General features: G+C 33.2%; 1 protein-coding gene across 1 annotated transcript; it reads right to left on the reverse strand.

Annotated features, from left to right (window-relative positions):
• Nucleotides 1-3482: 3482 nt before the first annotated feature.
• Nucleotides 3483-7301, reverse strand: LOC139485974 (uncharacterized). Its single transcript, XM_071270656.1, has 2 exons — nt 7248-7301; nt 3483-5797 (listed from the first exon to the last, which is right to left on the reverse strand). The coding sequence occupies exon 2, from the start codon at nt 5790-5792 to the stop codon at nt 4080-4082; it is 1713 nt and encodes a 570-aa protein (XP_071126757.1). The 5' UTR covers nt 5793-5797; nt 7248-7301; the 3' UTR covers nt 3483-4079.
• Nucleotides 7302-21204: the final 13903 nt, after the last annotated feature.

The following is a 21204-nucleotide window of genomic DNA, read 5'->3' on the forward strand; positions in this document are numbered from 1 at the left end:
TTTTGAATTTTCCTTGGAGTTTTTCGATTTTTGATGTTTTATTTAAGGCAACTATGGACTAAGCTATTTTTGATGAATTTGTTGATAGATTAACAATACCGGTTTATTGCAGCACAATTGTTCATGTTGCACTGTGATTCTGTTAATCCAAACTTTGGTAACTCGCAGAATTTATAATATTGAATTATGCAAAGTAATTTTTGTCTAAATCAAAACTCTTCCTTTTAAAAGACAAAAAGCAGTGACAACACGAGAAAGATTTACTAAACTCTGATTATTGGAATTGTTCCTTTAAGTTACATGACAGAAACTGCTATGATGTCCTAGAAGCTTTTCAAATGTAATAATTCCTTTATAAACATATACATTTGTATCTGGTAGTCAGTATTATATTTTTGGTTTGTTTTTCAACCAATAAAATGAGGAGCCTGAAAAAATGTTTTCTGAGAATCGATGCTTGATTCATTTAGCCAGCTATTGCCACTTTCATTTTGGAACACATTTAAAACTAGTGAACTGCTTTTATCAGAATAACAGCACGTGCCATTTGGTCCTTTGAACATTCCAAGTGATGATGTTATAGTAGTCGGCAAAAACAGAGATAGAGAGCAAACGAATGCAACCATACTGGCAATGAGAGAAGTTGTTGCGTTCAAGTTTGTTCTAGCCCACATTGGGAACAGCATAGCGAGCGCCTTCTGCATACACAAAAAAGTTGTTATTAATACAGATGACATATGACAAATATATGCCAAGTCGTCAAGTACATGAAATACTACGCAAGCTGGATATTTTCTATTCCACATAAAAATAGTGTAATGCAAGTTAGACGACTTTAAAACTAGGTTTATATTGTCCTTGAATACATAATATCCACATAAATCAATGATCGTTGTAGAAAATGCAGTTAAGCTATCTGTAACAGCCAAAACTGACAATAAGACAGTTACAGGAGAACGATTTTCCTTCCGAGTGAATACACATAAAATGCACACGTTGACAAGCATTATCTCCAAGGTTAGAGCAAGCTCAATGTTTAATATAATAATGTCTGGAACTAAGTATGAGATTTGATTGCAACTCCTTTTAGCCATAATGATTATCAATTATAATTTTGCCACTCTGGTCTTATTTGGGTCTGAACTTGTACAGATGAACAAATCACAAATAAAGTAATAACAGATACCAGAATTGAAATTTTGTTATTGCACCAGACTCGCGTTTCGTCTACAAAAGATTCATCAGTGACGCATGAATTTCCATTTTAATATTATAAACCACAGTCTTTTTTTTTTACTTTTCAATGTATTATCATATAGTTCCTTATTCATTAAAAGCAATATATGAAATATACCGTGTCGTAATTAAATATTAATATATGAATAGATTGAAATTCAGATTAAATCGCAATCAATTTGATAAATTGCTATTAATACGAAGGCGTTTTTTTCATATGATTATAAAAAAGGAGTAAATTAAAAAGGAGTAACGAATACGATATGTCTTGTATATCATTTTAGTACTTTACAATATATGGGAATTTATTAACTACACAACCTGCTTTCATGTTAAAACAGTTCACCAAACAGTTGAATTGTTGTTTAAGCTGTACAGACGATTGCCCCAGAGTCACAATTTCACTTTCATTAATGAGGCGAGTGTAAACTTTTAACATCAAACATTCTTTAGTGAATTCTTAAACTTAAACATGTTATCGAAAACAAATTGCCTTATGATATGAAATTGAGATTAAATTGATGTGGTCTTGAGGCGAGTGTAAACTTTTAACATCAAATGTCTCTTTAGTGAATTCTTAAACTTAAACAAATGTATCAACCATTTTCGATACATTATGAGTTTATGTGATTAAATTGACCCGGCTTTGAGGCAAGTGTAAACTTTTAACATCATACGTCTCTCTGTTAGACCATTAAACAATATTCATCAACTATTTTAGCTTCACAACGAGTTCTTGTGATTTCTTTAGGTTATAATTTTGTAAGAGGCATTAGTCAAAAGAGATGACAAATTGAATATGTTTTTGTTTTATTCAATCATTAATGAAAGTGAAATTGTGAAATAATAATTTCAGCAGCCAGTTCAGTTCAATTTTGTCAAAATTAGTTAAGATACATTGCAAATGAATTATTCACTTGCAAGTGAATAATTCGACCATATTGAGTCCATAATCATGTGATCTTCAAATACATCTATTATCTAGAAAAATGTAACGTATGTATTAGTTGTGTTCAGCCATCAAAAGGAAAAGAATGACACAGTACAACTTTTTGGAATTTTGAATCCTCAATGCTCTTCAACTTTGTACTTGTTTGGCTTTATAAATATTTTGATATGAGCGTCACTGATGAGTCTTATGTAGACGAAACGCGCGTCTGGCGTACAAAATTATAATCCTGGTACCTTTGATAACTATTATAAGTGAAAACAATTGTACAATTTCTTTGACTTTTTCGATCCACTAACAATTATTCTTATAAACACGATGATTCACTTTTTTGTGACCTAAAACATTAAATCAAACAGACGTAGGAAAGTCCATATATATGTTTGTATAAGGGTGTTTGACCGTCGGCAGTCTTCGAATGCTATCTCGATGATAATTAGAAGGCGTTTAGACTAAAATACAACGACATATTGATATATATTATCGGTTTCAAGCACTATTTTTGTAGTTCAGATATACATTATTTTAAAGTATATTATAATGGAATAGGAAAATTTGAGTCAAATCGGTTAACATGAATTAACTTTTTTGTTATGAAACGAAATAGGACCAACTCCTTGAAATTGTCTAAGTTAGGTATAAGGAATATATTTGTATAAACGTACAACACAATATTCAAAACAAAAGTCAAACGTTTTGATATTGTTGGAAGATGAGTGACTTTTCAAACATATCATTAGAGTTTTGCAGTATCCATGTCTGATTTAGCTCGAGAAACGGTAGTTCACAAAAACTTTGAAGTTTGGCTTTGATGTGTTCTAAAATTGATGTTAATTATTTGAAAATAGGTTTGATGAAGCGCTAGGAAGACATTAATTAAGGTAAGATATCATATACAGTAATGGTATATCGAGTTATTCATATGTGGTTACAACTTTAAAGGATCATAGAACCGACCTATTCGTTTCAAGAATTTTCTTTTTGTTTAGTGTCGTTGGGGATATATTTTGTTGTTGTTTGGAGCTTTCTTTGTAGGGAGATTGTCATTTAAGTCATGGAGGTAGGACAAGTGCTTTGCAACATTTATATCTTTAAGGACTGATGTAGCATTGATTTCATAGACCAATTCCGTTTTTTTTTTAATGTTGATTCTGATTGATAGCAACGAAGTTGAAGTCCTAGAAGTTTGTTCTTTTGGTTCCAATTTGAAATAATGTGGTATTAACTAACTCCCTTAAATAAAAAATGGTCACCTCTTGTTAAAAAAAAAGAGGGACGAAAGATACCAAAGGGACAGTCAAGTTGCAAGCTTTAATAAAAAAAAGTACATTTCAAAAACAAACAGAGATAAATAAAAAGGATAAACCATGCTCATTTCAAGGAAACCCGGATATTTTTTTTTATAGATTCGTGTACAAAACAACTTGACCCCAAAAATCGTTTCTCAGATTAAAAAAACAACAACAATAGAACATTTTTTATACCCAGTTGAATTTAGTGATCTCTTATGAATTGATGTTGCAAACTTCATTGAAGATTTATGAGAGAATGAAATACAATAGGAAAAATCCGAGACACAGTTTTGGAGGTCAAAGTGTGAATCTATAAAATATTTTCGGATGCTATGAAGAACAAAGAAGTTAAATCCATTCAAGTGTGGACATCACAATATAGCAACTTATTACATAACAATAAATTATGTAATAATTATGTCATAATGAAATTATTACAATTTTAAAAATTAATCCTTCTTTCTTTTGGGAGCTCATTTATAAAATTTAAAGAAGGATGAGTGGAATTACATCAATTCAAGATGTCTGATTGGGGATGAAACATCTTTGTATTGTGCTACCTTAAATGTAATTAAGTTACTGTTTTAATGCTTTCGTCTTTTTTACGATACATTATATATAAAGGCTGGTCCAGTTTTCTTTGCATAAAGCAGGATGTTCTTCTTAACATCAAAATATAGGGCCAACGGACGCGTGATTCCGTCTTCGAAACTTAGAAGCTGCTTACATATTGTTCCAGCGGGCGACAGTGCAACTAAACTGTTTGTAAAATTAGAGGAAACAAACAAGTTTGAGTTGTCATCAACGGAAATCGCCATAGGAGAAGCCAATAGGTCAGTGTTGTTGTAAACCCATTTTTTCTCTCCAACTAAGGAATAACATGTTATAGTATGTTGTTCAGCCCTTGATTCGTAAATATTATCGCCATAGACAGCAATATAGAACGAACCCGTCTTCGAATCCCCTCTTACTTGTACAATAGTTGATATTGTCTTGTCAAATAGTTGAATCGATTGAATTCCTTTTGATTTTACATAACAGATTATCATTCCTCTTGCGCTATGGTAATCTATGCCCTGACACTCTCCGTGTGTATTGATATTGTCTTTAATATCCTCTGAATCGATGTCAATAATGTGTACGGCACGAAAGGCTGACATTGCTACTTTTCTATCGCCAATGATTGAAACGTCATACGGCCCACTGGTCACTAATACGGTTTTTGCGAGCGTACCGTCATTATTTATCAAGATAAGCTTCCTTTGACAACAATCTGCAAATAACATTTGTCCGTTAGATAATATGACAGCCCCTCGGATGTCAGATTTTTTAAACAGATCTCCAGTTTTATCAATTTTGGATGCATTAGACAGTTTGATATTATCAACAGTTCTTTCAATAGGTATTGGAATGCTTGTTAAAATCTGGGCTTGCTTTTCCTTTTCTGTTTTTAATGTGACTAATAAGCATTCTGATTCTATAGATATGTTTCCAAACGTTTTAATAGATGTTAACCTTGATATTCTATCATCAATTTTGCATTTCAAGAGATTTTTATGAATACTTCCATCCTTTATTAAAGACTGGATATATTTTTCTTCGATTCCCACATCAGCTTCAATCATTTTACTGCCTATATATGCCTGAAGATCTGACCCGTGTTCCTTCAAAGATGATATGTTTTGTTGCAAGACATCTGCATGTTTTGTTTTCTCGGAAAGATCTGCTACTACTTTATTTGTTTTAATTTTTACTTTATTTTCTGCAGCAGCTAGTTCGTTCAATATCTGTTGTTCTAGTTCGTCCAAATGGCAGTTTATTTTAAATCGAAGTTGTTTGATTTCATCTTGACATTTTCCTCGTTGTTTCCCGAATGTTTTTAGGTTATCGTGGCGATTTTTTATGATAGTGTCAATGTTGGTTTTGATGTCTTTTATGCTAACCTCAATTGAGTCCAATAACGTTGACGATTTGGCAGTTTTAAGAACGTCCTGGAGCAGTAGTAAACCGACACAGTTCTTGTGCTTGGTTGATATACATGCTGGACAACATAGTTTGTTATGATGTGGACAATAATTCTCATATTTCATATCATGATCCTCGCAAAAATTTACGATGTTTGCAATTGACGTCGGTAGTTTGTAATAGCTTTCCATCGAAATAACGCCATGTTTGCGTGTTCCTTTTGATATGCTGTGATGTTCATGACATTCAGCACATAATCCTTCATCGCATTCTGGACACCAATAAGCTGCTATCTTTGTAATATGTCGAGCTTCACAAATACCACAAAACACACAATCGGATGAAGCCATTCAATCTGTAGATGAATAAATAAAAAACAATTAAAAGAACCTGATTTTCTTCATACAATAATAAAGTTTCCTATTTTTCTATGGAAATACTTTACGTTATGAAATAAATGAGATCAATTTTACTACTATTGTATAATGTGGATTGAACAATAAGTAGCCTCCGCGATGTTTGCGCCCGTCAAAAGGAAGGAACCAATAACCTTTAGTGTGTCTTTTATTTCTCTTTATGTGTATGCTTCGTAAAACGGTGTGACGTCCATTACGATGAATAAGTGTAACGTATTGTCTAGGGGACAGGCTCCGGGTACGGAGTGTTTGCGTTGCTTGGAAAACCAACTGATGACCTCGGGTTAAATTGTTGTGTGTGTGTGTGTGTGTGTGTGTTTTTTTGTTGTCTCGAGGGAGAGGTTGTTGTCTCATTAACTATTTTCCTATATCAAATATATATTCCATTGGAAGAAACAATTTGATATTTATAAAGCAGAAAACTGTATTAGGGTATCATTAGACCTATAATCTTGAGTCAAGCATAAAAAATAGTAAAATTCCAAAAATCCAATGATAGTCTGTATTAAGTTTGTAACAATTTCAATACATGAGCCATTGTTTTAATTCTATCAACCTCATTTCATGTCTCCAAGGTTCAGTCTCATAACTTTGGTATGACATATCCGATTAAAAAAAAACCCAAACGATTTGATATGTTTATGACTTGCTACAATAATTTAATTTTCCAGTAATTAAAGTTCAGTAATATCTTATTTGAAGGTTTTCCATGTGATAATTAATATTTGTATTTGTTCTATCAGTTAATCGGAAGTGTTTGAGCTTTTGATTTTGCCGTTTGATAAGCATGATTAAAGACTTCCCTTTTTGAATTTTCTTCCGAGTTTTGTTTATTATTTTGTGATTATATCTTGTTTCTGTTGATGACTACTAAGTTGATGTTGCTAGTATAATGACGTTGCTGATCAGTTAGGATATAGCTTATGAATATAAGATCAAACACATTGAACGTCGCAAGGTCATGATCAGGGGTATTGTGGAATAAGATAATAGCGATGGAGGGAAGTACAATAACAACAGTAAACATGCTACAAAGTAAATCTTCTTTTTAACAATCACTCTTCCTATTTGAATCTCTTCTAATTTCATTTTCCAATGCACAATATAGAAAACAATAAAATTTATTGTTCAAAATTGTTAAATTAAAGAAAAATAATAATTGATACAAAATACAACCAGGGTTTTGAAACCGCCTCTGTACATGTTATTCATATATAGTCACACACAAAATCTTCAGTGTATTAATCGAATACACAACGTCAGCAAAAAAGTATGAGGGAAAAAAACTATTTTTGAACAAATAATGTCAAACCGATTGCGTCCTTTTTGTTTTGTTATGATTTTACAGCATTTGCAACACCTAAATCTGGTAGTAATATAAATGGTTACCTGAGTATCAGATGTGTACTCTCCCTTTGTGTATCTATTTACAAGGATGTAAACAAGGTAACAAGGTTCAAAGTTTAAATCACATTATCAGGTAAATCTAAATCAATCAATAAACCGTATTCAAAGCATGGTTTTAAATAACCTAACACAGGGTGGAATGATAAAAGAAAACGACGGGGAAAGAACTCGAGCTTAACAGTGGCTATGGAATGAAAAAAAACCCCACTGTGAACCGTTCGTGCGTCCGTTGCGCTTTTCTATTTTATTTTCAATTGGAACGATAAAATCCAAACATTTGAAAGCCACTGATGCACGAGGAGTTATATAACCAAAACTTTATATCAAAATACCGAACACTTCGTTAAATTTTAAAGGGGTGGTCAACAAAAATGTCTTTTATAAAACGTTAAAAATATACAGAACAAGTGAAAACAAACTGTCATATGGTCATATTTCCCACTTGGAACAAATATTTCGGAAAACAAATTGTGGGTTATATTCATTAGTAGTTTAATTGGACCTAAAACGAATAAAAAAATATGTTTGGTAAATTTGTTTCATATAAATTCTTTACTATCAATCAATTTAAGGGGAAACAAATCGATTTAGTACTGATTCACTAACTAATGAGTTAAAGATTTCCCTGGGAACTAAGAGTTCGAAAAAAGCGATTTCTGAACAGCATAAAAAGCATTACACTACACAGTCTTAATAAATTTACTAGTCATTAACTATTTAAAAAAAAACAAGGATTTGTTCCTAGTATACGGATGCACCACTCGCACTTTCATTTTCTATGATCAGTGGACTTTTATTTGGCATTAAAATTAGAAAGATCATATCATAAGGACCATGTGTACTAAGTTACAAGTTGATTGGACTTTAACTTTATAAAAAAAACTATCTTGAACAAAAACTTTAACCCGAAGCGGGAAGAACGGACGAACAGACGAACGGAAAAAGGAACGAACGGAAAAAGGAACGGACGGAAAAAGGAACTAACGGACAAACGACCGAACGGACAAACGAACGAACGGACGGACGCACAGACCAGAAACATAATGCTCTTCTACTATTGTAGGTGGATGCATAAAGCAATAAAAAAAAAATAAGAGATTTCATAGATATACCTAGAATTCCAAGGTTCTTGGAGAACTTAGAATCTCAATCCCAATTCACAATTTTCAGTCAGATATTTTTCGAAATCGTTTATACATGTTATATAAATAGCGAAAATAGTAATGATTACCGTAGGTAACCAGAGGTATTCTGTGTTTTCATTCAATTACACCTATACTAGTAAGCTGATAGTCAATGTTATAAAGTTCAAAGCTTAAATTACAAATAACAAAATGATATCAGTCTTCAATCTATCAGTTAACGGAATTCAGATCTTTGGTTTAAATAACTGTACATAATATTGAAATCAAAATCAAACAGTGCATAAGTTCGAACTAAAGGAAATAATTCGAAATGAAAATTTTGATGTAAAATGGTGAAAACTGTGTTATTTTAGTAAGTTTGTACTTTCGTATCACCTTTTTTATTTTCTAGATTTATTGTTATCTCAAACTACGAACAATATAAATTATACGCACAAGATGACCATATACTTTAAAACGTTAAGAGCTAAATTAAAGGACGCATAATCGATTTCCTAATATTTACCATTTTATTTAAGGTAAACTTAATTTGTTTGGGTTATATACTAAGGTGCTAGTATACATATTATAAACATGGAATATAAATCTACCGAAAATTTCTTCCATCGATCTGAACTTCTAAAAAATAACAAATTAGGACAAAGCATAGTAAAAATTGAAAATAAAAATTTTTAAACAAAAGGGGACTAAATTTTGCAAAACAGGCAAAATGTTTAGGTGAAAGCTATTGCAATTGTAAACTTTTCAGAAGTATTTAAATGCATGAACCCAAGAATTTGTATACTATACAAATCCTTGATGAACCCGATCAATACGTTCTATATAATTCCCTTTGCATGATTGCTAATAAATAAAACAAGACATATAAAAAAAATGTATTGTTCTTAACGTATGTCGACATTTAAAATCTTAAAAATCGAAGAGTTTAACTGAATACACTATAGCCATTAATAGTGGTCATGGATTGATCTGGCCCTAATATATATTTATTTTTCTTGGAAATTGGTAGTTAATATTTCTGAAGGTAAGTCATCACCATTATACAATATTGTTTTTTTTAAACCGGTGTAAATTCTTCTTTATTTTAAGCATATATTTAATTAATAATTTATTCTTTAGTGACCAATTTAATTTTCAAAATGACGTCTATCCAGGTAAAAGAGATGAAATGTATGTTCCCTTCTATTAATATAAATCAGAATATGTGGTGGAGTGCCAATAAGACAACTCTATCCAAAAATGTTTTAAAAAACCAAACAGTCATAGGTCATAGTACGGCCGTCAACACAGATCCCTTTGCCTAGCAAAAAAAAGCCATACGGAGCCCTAATATGACTAGTGTTTGACAACCCAACTGACAACAAACGATCTTATAGTTAGATTAACCTCTCACTTGTATGACGCATAAAATTCCCTTATTTCGAAAACAATTCGTGAACAAAATTTTTACAAATTTTACTTTGATGGAGTGTGGTCCCATTTACAATCATACCACATCTATAACACAACTCATTATATTCAATGCATATGGTACTGACTGAGTTACTTAAAAGCCAGATTTTCTACATATAGAAATGACTGTCCCAAGTTATATTTACCATCGAGATAGAATTGGAGATCAAATTAGAGATTGAGTTCAGCTTCATGTTATTGTTCGTAGTTAGATTTTTAGTTGGAAATTGAATTACACATCGAGTTAAACTTCACTACAACATCACAAGTCGATTAAAATTCATCTGGAATTTCATTGATCAAATTTTGGGTTCGTTTAACAGTGCATTTTAGTCTTCTTTTGTTTCGTAAGTAGAGTAGACTTAAGCCCCAGTCCCACTAGACCACGATCGCAACACGCTCACCGCGATCTAAAATAAATTCAGATCGTGGTGAGGTCGCAGTATGAGCGGCATGAAAATGTTTTCGTTGCTTCCACGATACTACTACGTCCTCATTACGCTTCTACAACGATCCCGCTACGATTATACCACGTTCTCACCGCGCTTATTCAGCGACCTCACTACGCTTATCAAGATCTTTCTATGCTCATCACGTTCTCACTACGACCATATAATGAGTTATTCGATTGCAACACGATCTTACCACGCTTCTTCTGCTATTATGGCACGTTCTTACCACGATTATACTAGTACGTTAATACCGATATCTTACTACGTTCGCAACAATAACGTCAATATCGAGTTCCATATCAATACAGTTCAATTCATTCTATTTCTGATTAATACGTAGATTTCTCGGAAACAATACAGCCATGTCACCAAAATTCTACAAGAACACATGAGCGTGGTGGCAAGGGTTGATGTAGAGGCAGAGGAAGCTTTGATAGTAACGAATCCTGATCAAGCAGAGAAGTCGGACCGACCAATCCAACCTATTGCTCGTCTTTGAAGCTCAAATGACGATATTTCAGTGAAGGATAGCAGAGATGACACAGAAGTGTCAATAGATATAGGAAGATGTGGTATGAGTGCTAATGAGACAATATTAATTCTCCATCCAAGTAACAATTTATAAAAGTAAACAATTATAGGCCAAGGTACTGCCTTCAACACGGAGCCTTGGCTCACACCGAACAGCAAGCTATAAAGAACCCCATAAATATTAGTGTAAAACCATTCAAACGGGGAAACCAACGGTCTAATATATATAAAAACGAGAAACTTGGTTCAGCCGTTAGAGAAAATGGACAAAAAATCCTTATTACATATATACAAACAAACAACACCTGGATAGATTTAATATATTTTATGCGAAAATGACATTGAGAATAATGGTCGTAGTATGAACGTAATCAGGTCGTAAAAAGAGCGTGGTAAGGACGACAAGTGGGTGCTAGAAGCGTACTATGGTCGTTAACAGCGTGGTATAGTCGTAGTTGAAGCGTAGTTTAGTCGCGGTGAGAACGTGATGGTCGTAGTGAGGTCGTAATAACGTCGCTGTGAGATCGTTGCGCAGTCTCTCCGAATAAAATCACGCTTTTGCTACGCTCTCGCTACGTTGGTACAGCAATCTTTGCGATCTTACTATGATCTTACTACGATCTTACTGCGCTCTCACCACGCGTCTACTACGACATAAATTCTCCACAACGGCACCACGATTGTTTTGAACATGTTCTAAGTTGGCCACGCTCATCACGATCTTGAAGACCTCACCACGACCATGATACGACCTTACTGCGATCTACACGATCGTACTACGATCGTGGCCTAGTGGGACTGTCGTATTACGGGAAATTAATGGATATTATGAGAGGAAGTAGATAAAACATGTTCAAAAAATATGTTCAAAAAACATGACATGTTCAAATTCTATTCCTTACTACTTTTTCCAATTCATTTACTTTGAAGACGTTTTGGTGTTACACCTTTGCTTTAAGCTGGGGTCACACATTCACGATTTTTACTGCCGTCCTTGACAGGACCATTCCCGATTAAAATTTGTCAAAAGTCTGATCAAGATCCTGTGAATCGTGGATGGAAATTCGATTTGTATCTTTCGCCAGGTAAAATTCGACCGAGTCTGTCACGACTGCGTCCCGATTCTACCGAATGTAATCCGACAGAGATCAGATAGTGACAAGACAGTGAACCGACGCTGACGGAAGTTATCCGATCGAAAACTGTCGGCATAATCGGGATGATCAGGTACTGTCGGAACGTAATCCTATCACGGTCCGCTCTATCGCATTGCAAACGGCTTTGTCTGGTCTCAGTCGTATTGTATTCTGTTATTGTCGGGACTTCTCCAGATCATTCCCGTTCCACAGGACACCGTCCCGAATACACAGAACATTGTTAGGAATTCGATCCGATACAGCAGAATCTGTCACGACATAGGCACGATTGTAATCCGACTAGACAAAATCGGCTGAGTTTCCCCGAATGTTACGGGACGCACCTAACTGTCGGGGTGCTTTGCCGAACTATTCGGACCCTTCCCGACCCGTAGGAATCTGTTACGAACTAAAACGACTGCGTTCAGACAATAATAGGACATTCCAGATAATTGAGGATACTAATCCGACTTTTTCACTTTTCGTGTCGTATCGCTGTCTGATCTCAAACGGGAGCAATAATCGGCAATGTGTGAACCCCGCATTAGCCATTAGTGCCGACTATATTTACTCTAAAAAACAACTAGTATTTGGATCACGAAAATATGTTCTTTTACTAGCACTAGTCAGTCAATTAACATGACTGAACCTTCCGTTCAATGATAAACATATTTTGTACAGTATCAAAACAAAGAGGAGGGGTTAGGTTACTTAGGTAACTACTAGGTTATTCGGTTGTCAACTTGATCGTTTAGACATGGGCCAAAAAAAATGCATTTGTTGTATTAGTTTTCTCCGTTGCTTTTGTGCATCCTGGATTAACAATTGTTCTCACATAATCTGGTATAATCATTTGGAATACTGGTGGCCATATACTAGCCTCTGCACACTGCAAACATTCTGTTCCTGAAAATACGAATAGTTTATTTGGAATATTCAAGGTCAGAAAGTTCTGAGAGTAAAAATGAACTGGTATTTTTTGAGCAACTAAAAGAAAACAGGAAGAAATGGGGACACTCGATGCCTCGTGTAGGAATATTGTCACGCTATATTTCTCTTTACGTAACAAAACACTCTGTCCAACAATTTGGGTGGTTATTTGTGTTTTGATACAAAAGCCGTCTCTTCACTTACCGACGAAGCCTAGTTCATTTTTATTCGCAATAAATATTTCGCGCCTCCCCGGCCGACCAACGATATACATATGTATATATTCTCTTACTTATTATGCATGAAATAGATAGCACTTGATGTTATGCGAATTTACCAGTTAAGTATTAAAGTACAACCAATCAGCGGTGACATACGATAACAAAATGTCTTTACCAGGTCAGAGTTATGACAGTTGTTGTCCATTCGTTTGTTGTGATTGAGCTTTTGATTTTGCCGTTTTACTACATACTAACTTCATATACTTTCCGTTTTGAATTTTCCGTGGAGTTCAGTAATTTTGAGATTTTCTTTATATAACATTTTGTTCTTACATTGGATTTACCATGTTTTCCTTAGCAATGAGTAGTTATCAAATATACCAGGCCTATAATTTAATACGCGGGACGCACGTTTTGTCTTCATAAGACTCATTAGTGACACTCAGATCAAAATAGTTATAAAGCTAAACAAGTTCAAAGTTGAAGAGCATTGATGACCCAAAATTCCAAACAGTTGTGCAAATCAAGACTAAAGTAATCTATGATAGAACTCAGCAATTAACATGATTAATGTAGACATAAACATTGTCTTCATGGGTATATAAATGCTTACAGTAAACCAACGATAACGACAAAGATTAAAATTGGACATTTATTAAATTTGAGATACAAAGATCCCAAAAGATGAGCCATTGTTGAAACATGATAAACTTTTCCTATTTTCTAATAAAGGAAACACTTACATTTTGTATTCTTAGCAGCATGAGCAATGCAATACAATTATAACTACACTATACATATACCATTTCTTTTATTTCAATACTTTTGATATCATCATACATATTGTGTTTTATCTATTATCGCATGCGCTATGACTTTTATTTCTTTACCTGGCCTTTTGATGTTTTATGAAAGATAACTGACTTACCAAATGCTTCGTGAAAAATAGTTATCCAAAAAATCGAAGAAAATATGAATGTATACATCGTTTTGAGCAATCTCTATAGGCGAACTATGAAATAATCTATTTTTGAGAACACCAGTAACAATTACAAATCCATTACATGGAGATATATACAACGTTTTGACTTTATTTATATGAATACGTTCGAATACCTTGGAAGTTTACTAAACATCGGATATCTGACATCTTTCGTGGTCATGGTGTCACTGCTGGATTAAATCGCTATAATTGAGGAGTAACATATTACATTGAACGATTCGATCCTCACATGGAATGTGCAATAAAAATAATCTTGAAATATAAAGTAAACTTTCGTCTTGGTACATTTCTGATGGGAATCAATCACCACACATCAATTAGTTATGTTATGATATTGTCATTATTGTATTTATTATATGTTGGCCTGATTTGTGTTGTGTGGCCTGATAGTTGTTTACAGAATAATCTTAGAACTGTGCAGTTTAGAAATCTCTGGAACAATTACAGAATGATTGGAACTTTCCAGAGTGATCCTAATAAAAGATGCGTTATATAAACTTCTACATTTTACTAGAAACTTCTGTTGTAACTTACTAGGATGTTCCATTATAGACTGTTCTAGAATTTTCCATGACAAATATATATATACAGACATTAAAGTTAAACACTCACACTTGGACGTAGACATCGATAGACATTAGTATTCACAACATTTGGATCGACACTTTTATTCTACAAACAACATGATACTGGATTGTGATCTTAGTAGTGAATGTAATATTCAGATTGGATTCCGAAAGATATCCGGATACAGATAAAGATAAAAGATTGGACTCATATTTTGACAGTTAAGTTGACAGTAATATTTGTGTAATACTTCTTGTAAACTTTTGTATAATAAATATTGTTAAATTTTATTATTGATTTGTGTCTTTTGTTGGCTACAATTTAAAGGTAATGTCTGGCCGTAACAGTTAATTGACATAAAGATAATATACATATTCACTGTGTATCATCGCCACCGGAAATTGGGTACTAACGAAGCGGAGAGAAATAGAAAAAAAAGTAAACAAGTTAAGAATTCATTCAATTTAAAACTTTTCCACTCATTTGATGAGGGTGCCGCTTCAGAATTGATTTTCTGATATATAATTCTTTAGATTATTAGGCCGATAAGTACAAAATTAATACAAAATTTTGTGTTATACTCCAAAACTTGCCACTTAGTACCGGAAAATTTTGAGGTCGATCGTCCTCTGTCGCCCCATTCTCACGATATTAAACTGTTTTTCATTATTTTTCCAGACACGTTTTTAGATTATTAGAGTGTGGCATCATATTAACTGAAATTTGTTGTCAAAAAGATGTTTTGTTAAAGAATACGGACAAAAACATTGTTTGTTTATTGTACGGCGAATTGCAGGTCGTTGTACGGCGAATTGCAAAATAACAACTTTTGTCTGTACGGCGTCTTGCAATATATTATAATTTTAAGAGGAAATTAATCACTGTTTAGATAATATCGAGTGACGATGTTTTGTTGATATCAAAGCTTTACAGGCTTACAAATATACAAAATGCCTTACTTAGCAAACATTATTAAATATATGCCGTCAATTCCGTTCATAAGTCGTTGTTGCGTCCCGCTATTCGACTTTGTACAAAAAGGTTTTTTTTCAACCATATTATCCTAAATACATTCATATATCGTTATACTATAACGACTGTTGTCTTATTTGTTGTTAGAGTGAAATTTTGTAAGTTCAATAAAATAAACCGCCCATTCATCTTTTGTTGGTGCTAGTTTTTTTTGTTTTTTTTTTAAGATAAAACCAGGCAGTGGAGATGTGGTATGATAGCAAATAAGATAACTATCTATCAGGATCAAATAAAGTGTATGTAAGCAATTATATGCTATCGTACGACCTTCAACAACGAAAACTCGTACCTTAAAGCACCGACCGAAAAATGTGAAGGATTCAACAAGAAAACTAACGGCATAACAAAACAATTTATGAAAAACAACAAATTTGATAAAGATGAACCAACGACAACGTGCACCGAACCACAGGATCGATAATTTGGACAGACACATAAAGTATGTGCTGGGTTAAATACACTGTTTGCCATGATTATTTAATTTCTGAAACGATTCATTTGTAAAAGTAAGGATCAAGAAATGAATCATGAATTGCATTCGAATTAATTTTCTTGTCAGTTTCTTTTTGAAAATATATAATGTGTATACATCTTAAATGCTGTCAAGCGAATGGTATTTCTATCTTATGCATTTTGTCTAATGCATAATTATATTGGGGGAGGGGTTGGGGGGGGGGGGCGCAATATGGGGTCCGTTAACATGTTAACAACACTTCGATTTTGGTAAAAACAATTATAAACAAATGTTAAATACTGATAACAGTTAACAGCAACTTTAATTTACCCTTTTTTCCAAACGAACACAAAAGCAATGAAAAGGGGAAGTGCACTGGCAGATCCAGAAATTTTCATAAGTAAGGGCCCACTGACTGCCTAAGAGGGGGCCCGCTCCAGTCACGCTTCAGTGATTCGCTATAAAAGCAACCCGGGCCCCCTGCCCCCCCCCCCCCTCCTTAAATCCGCCTCTGAAGTGCATATCTTCAATGTATTCAAAAGTTTGAATACCACTGTACAAAGTCGCAGAAATGCCGAGCTTTATACGGAATCTTTTATAAAGCTGACTAATTTTCAGAATACACACGCAAGTACCATATTTTTTTTATTGACACATGGACAGACAATTGAACGGATGGAAAAGCAGACGGAGTGATTGACTCCAAGAAAAATGACTTTATCATGAATAATCGAAAATGCTTCAAACAGAAAAAGGGAGGCTTCTTCTGGTTATGTGTATTGTTGAGTAAATGTTTTATGTCAATCAGTCGTAGCAAACTTGGGTTATCGTCATGACGTAGGAAAGTGCAGTGGCGGATCCAGGGGGGGGGGGGGGTTCCGGGGATTGGAACCCCCTTTTTTTTGGACGATCAATGCATTTGAATGGGGACAAATAGTTGGAACTCCCCCTTTGTCCTGGGTTGGGACCCCCCCCCCCCCTTTTTCAAATGGCTGGATCCGCCACTGAAGTGTAACAAACAAAAAGAATGAGTGAATACTATAGAGCGCGAACATTATTTTTTTTATGGCGGGGGCTCTCATAAATTATGGTAACATCTCAGGGTATTCATACGACTCTTTGTTACATGATTTTATTAAAAGGAATTACGAAAGTTTACTGATTTTTATTTTAAATCATCAAAACCAGTGTATAAATCAGAAAGTAACATGTAAGGTGTCACAAGTTGAAGCACTCTTTCATCTACAAGTCCCAATTATGAACTCTGAGGTGATATAAAAAAAGCCTTGGTCCATCTTTACATTTCCGAAGTCTTAGACTAGCAAATTTGACATCAATTTGAGAACCAAGTCCTCATTTTTCGGCCTCTTCTACCAGGCCACACTGTTCAGTTATTTTACGGATTGCAAATTGAAAAGGTACTTCATTTTTCACCATTCCATTCAGGTACTCTGGGTCAATGTAACTTATCAATCATTCCATATACATCTGAATTATTTTCATCATAGGACTGACCAGGAATTTAGCTGGGTAAGAAGTGACCCTTCCTTTTAAAGTTTTGGATACATTACAAATAGAAGCCAGAAATAACTACATTGGTTAGACGTATAGAGGGGCCTTGAGATATCCCAAAACATGTTTAACACTGCCGCATTTGTTGCACCTGTCCCAACTGGAGTCCGTAACCTCTGCTATATAGTCTTGTTTTTATTTAATTTTTAAATTTTGGTTCATTTATATGTTTCAGGAAACAAACATTGAACTTCTACCCCCTTTTTGTAGTTAAATGATTGCTCACTTAGGAGACAGCTTCATGTATACCAATACACAGTTACAAGTTTAGTTTCGTATTACGGCCATGGTGATGAACATTTGGTTTGTTTGTAGCATGTTTTATAAGCCATTTTTCAGTTTGGCTGACCATATTTTCCAATCCGTACAGCCATAGATTTAGAAATTTTGTATTGTTTTTCAACAAAGATTTGACGCTCGATCTTTTTAATTTAATTTTAGGGAAAAACCAGCGGAAATGCATATGATTTTTTTTTACCTCTTGATAGATATATATGTCTATGGTTTCAGGAAAGTATCACTCTAATTGATTGAAATTTTCCTTTGGACCAAATTTATGAGACCTTTGTGTGACATGTTCAACCCCCTATTTTGCAATATTTGGTATTAAATAAATGCTGATTGTTGCCATGGTTACACAAAAACAAAGATATTATATTTCGACAATTATAACTATTGGAAATCAAATCTATGGACGATTCTCTTTCCATAAATATACACATGCATAACTCAAATATTAAGCATTATTTGTTAAGAAGGAAGGGAAAGAGGGTGTTTAAAAATTATGAGTTTCAATTTTAAGTTTTTTTCCTATGTGTATTGCCACCCCACCCTAGTGCACAATTTTCTCTCTGCGTGCGTTGGGTTGTTTTCTTCTATTTGGTCGGGCTTCTGATTCTTTAACATTTTCCTCATTTCCATTCTCAATTTTATCAAGGATTTACTATACTCAAAGACTTTTAAAGACAGTTACATATATGCTGTTTATGTCTTTCCTTTGCGGAAGCAACGTAAAGAAAGAGATGGACAGCAAATTTTAATGTGATTCTTGAAAATAACAGTTAAGATCAGTTTACAGAGAAAATGATGTCAAAAACAGTGAACACTTTAAGTATTAAGTAAGAGATAACAGGAATCCCAATTTCAAATAAACAGTTAACAACATTGCAAATTTTAACAGAACAGATTACAGACAGTGGGTCGAAAACAGTTAACAGTTTAAATTTATCTCAAATAACAGTTTTAAACAAAACCTTGAAAAGGAAAAAAACAGTTTAACATAAAAAGGTACATCCAATCACCTTAGATATTTGAACTTAATACTTTATTTCCTTTGAAAGGACGGTAAATGAATATTCTAAAATTAGCAAGTTGCCATACAGTTGAAAACAAGTTGCCATACAGTAAATTTGTCAACACGAGCAAGTTGCCGTACCCTAGACTTTATTTTTTATGGTCTATATTCTTTAAAATACATCTTTTTGACAACAAATTTCAGTAAATATGATGCCACACTATAATAATCTAAAAACGTGTCTAGAAAAATAATGAAAAACAGTTCAATATCTTGAGAATGGGGCGATAGAGGACGATCGAACTCAAAATTTTCCTTGACTAAGTGGCAAGTTTTGGATTATTACACAAAATCTTGTATTAATTTTGTACTTATCGGCCTAATTATTTAAAGAATTATATATTCGAAAACCATTTCTTAAGTGGCACCCTCATCAAATGAGTGGAAAATGCTTTAAATTGAATGAATTCTTAACTTGTTTACTTTTTTTTCTATTTCTCTCCGCTTCGTTAGTACCCAATTTCCGGTGGCGATGATACACAGTGATATTGTATAAAGTATAAAGTCAATATCAAAATAGTCATGCATTTTTAAAGACAAATTGAGTTATCTTTCTTTGTGCCTTTGTAGTTTCCACACTATTTTTTTTACAAAGTGTTCTCGGCAGAAGGAAACAAGTGAGAGCAGACCAACAGTATGTAAACAAGGTGTGTATCTCAATAGAATAGCAATGCAAACATATGACGATAAACTATACATTACTAAGGACAATTTCTTTTTAAAAGTCTCATATTTAACCATTAGATAACTGTGTCAATTCAATGATTTGTATTATAGTCTTACAAAACAAATCTAAAGTAAAATCTGGAATATTTTATAACATATTAGTATGCAAGATAGAAATGACAGCTTTTTATAGATAGTCTTTAAAACTGCAGACCGAACAATTTTTTTAATTGTTTTAGTTTCATAGTGTAATTTTTAAAATTAACATTTACTTGAGATACATAATGTGCCGGTACATTATTCCGGCCTCGTTAACGTCAGTATATAGAATATCAGTGATAAGGTTAGTATTTGTTAGTGCACAATATACATAACAATACTTTAGCTAATAACATATATGCAACTGAATAGAATAAGAAAACATAGTGTATTATAAGTTCTTGTTCAGGAAAATAATTAAATTATTGCTGCAAAAGATTATGAAAGTTTTCATTTTTGCCTTCTTTTTGTTATCAATATTTCATGATATTGAAGAAATTCCTTTTTAAAAATGTTAAACACATTAATTTTTTTTCAGCTCGGATACATAACATTCTTTGTATACAGTAAAAAGTACAATTGCTAGTAAATCATTAATACAGTAAGAACTTTATGTCAAAACATAATGTTCATAATCTCCAATGATATTACACATATTGCTACGCGGAGATTTAGCTTTTTTTTCAAGAGAACAAACTCATAATAGATACCAGGATTAAATTTTGTATTTACGCCAAACGCGCTTTTCATCTACAAAATGTACTGGAGAACTTTCAATCTTGACATTTTGAATTTATTATCTTGTTTATAGTAAAAGAATTAGTTTAGCATTTGTTGTCTTTTGCCTTTTGTTATTGCTTGTATTGTTTCCTAAAATAAACCTTTTTCCATTTTTGAAATGATAATTCTTCCAAAACTATGATAATATTCGCCGATATTTTTCTATTTATTGAATTGTCCGAAAAAAAAATGTGTTTCTTGTAAACATATTATATTGCATTTCTGTGGTTTTATCGATTCTTTTAGTCAAATTCTTTTTTTCATATTTCCTTAATCCCTGACAATATAAATAACATAAATACAATGGATTAAGTGACACCTTGGTTGTGTTTTAAAGTATTTGATACACGTATTTCAAATCTAAAAAGCAAAATGTGCATACAAATATATTCAATTACAGAATTTAGAGACAAAATGATAATCACGAATTACAGTTTTAGCCTTGACTCTGTGAGTTGCTAGTATAATAAGATGTACATACATATTATTAATTTCATATTAACCGACTTTAATCTATAGCTTGCCATCTATTTCTATATTTATAATCGTTAATTGTAAATTATATTAAACCTCAAATGTAAAACGATAGATTTGCACGAGGATCA

Source organism: Mytilus edulis, chromosome 8 (genome assembly GCF_963676685.1).
Source record: "Mytilus edulis chromosome 8, xbMytEdul2.2, whole genome shotgun sequence".
NCBI lineage: Eukaryota > Metazoa > Mollusca > Bivalvia > Mytilida > Mytilidae > Mytilus > Mytilus edulis.

Coding starts and splice junctions, on each gene's coding strand:
- LOC139485974 (XM_071270656.1), bottom strand. CDS start 5,792: ATGGCTTCATCCGATTGTGTGTTTTGTGGTATTTGTGAAGCTCGACAT.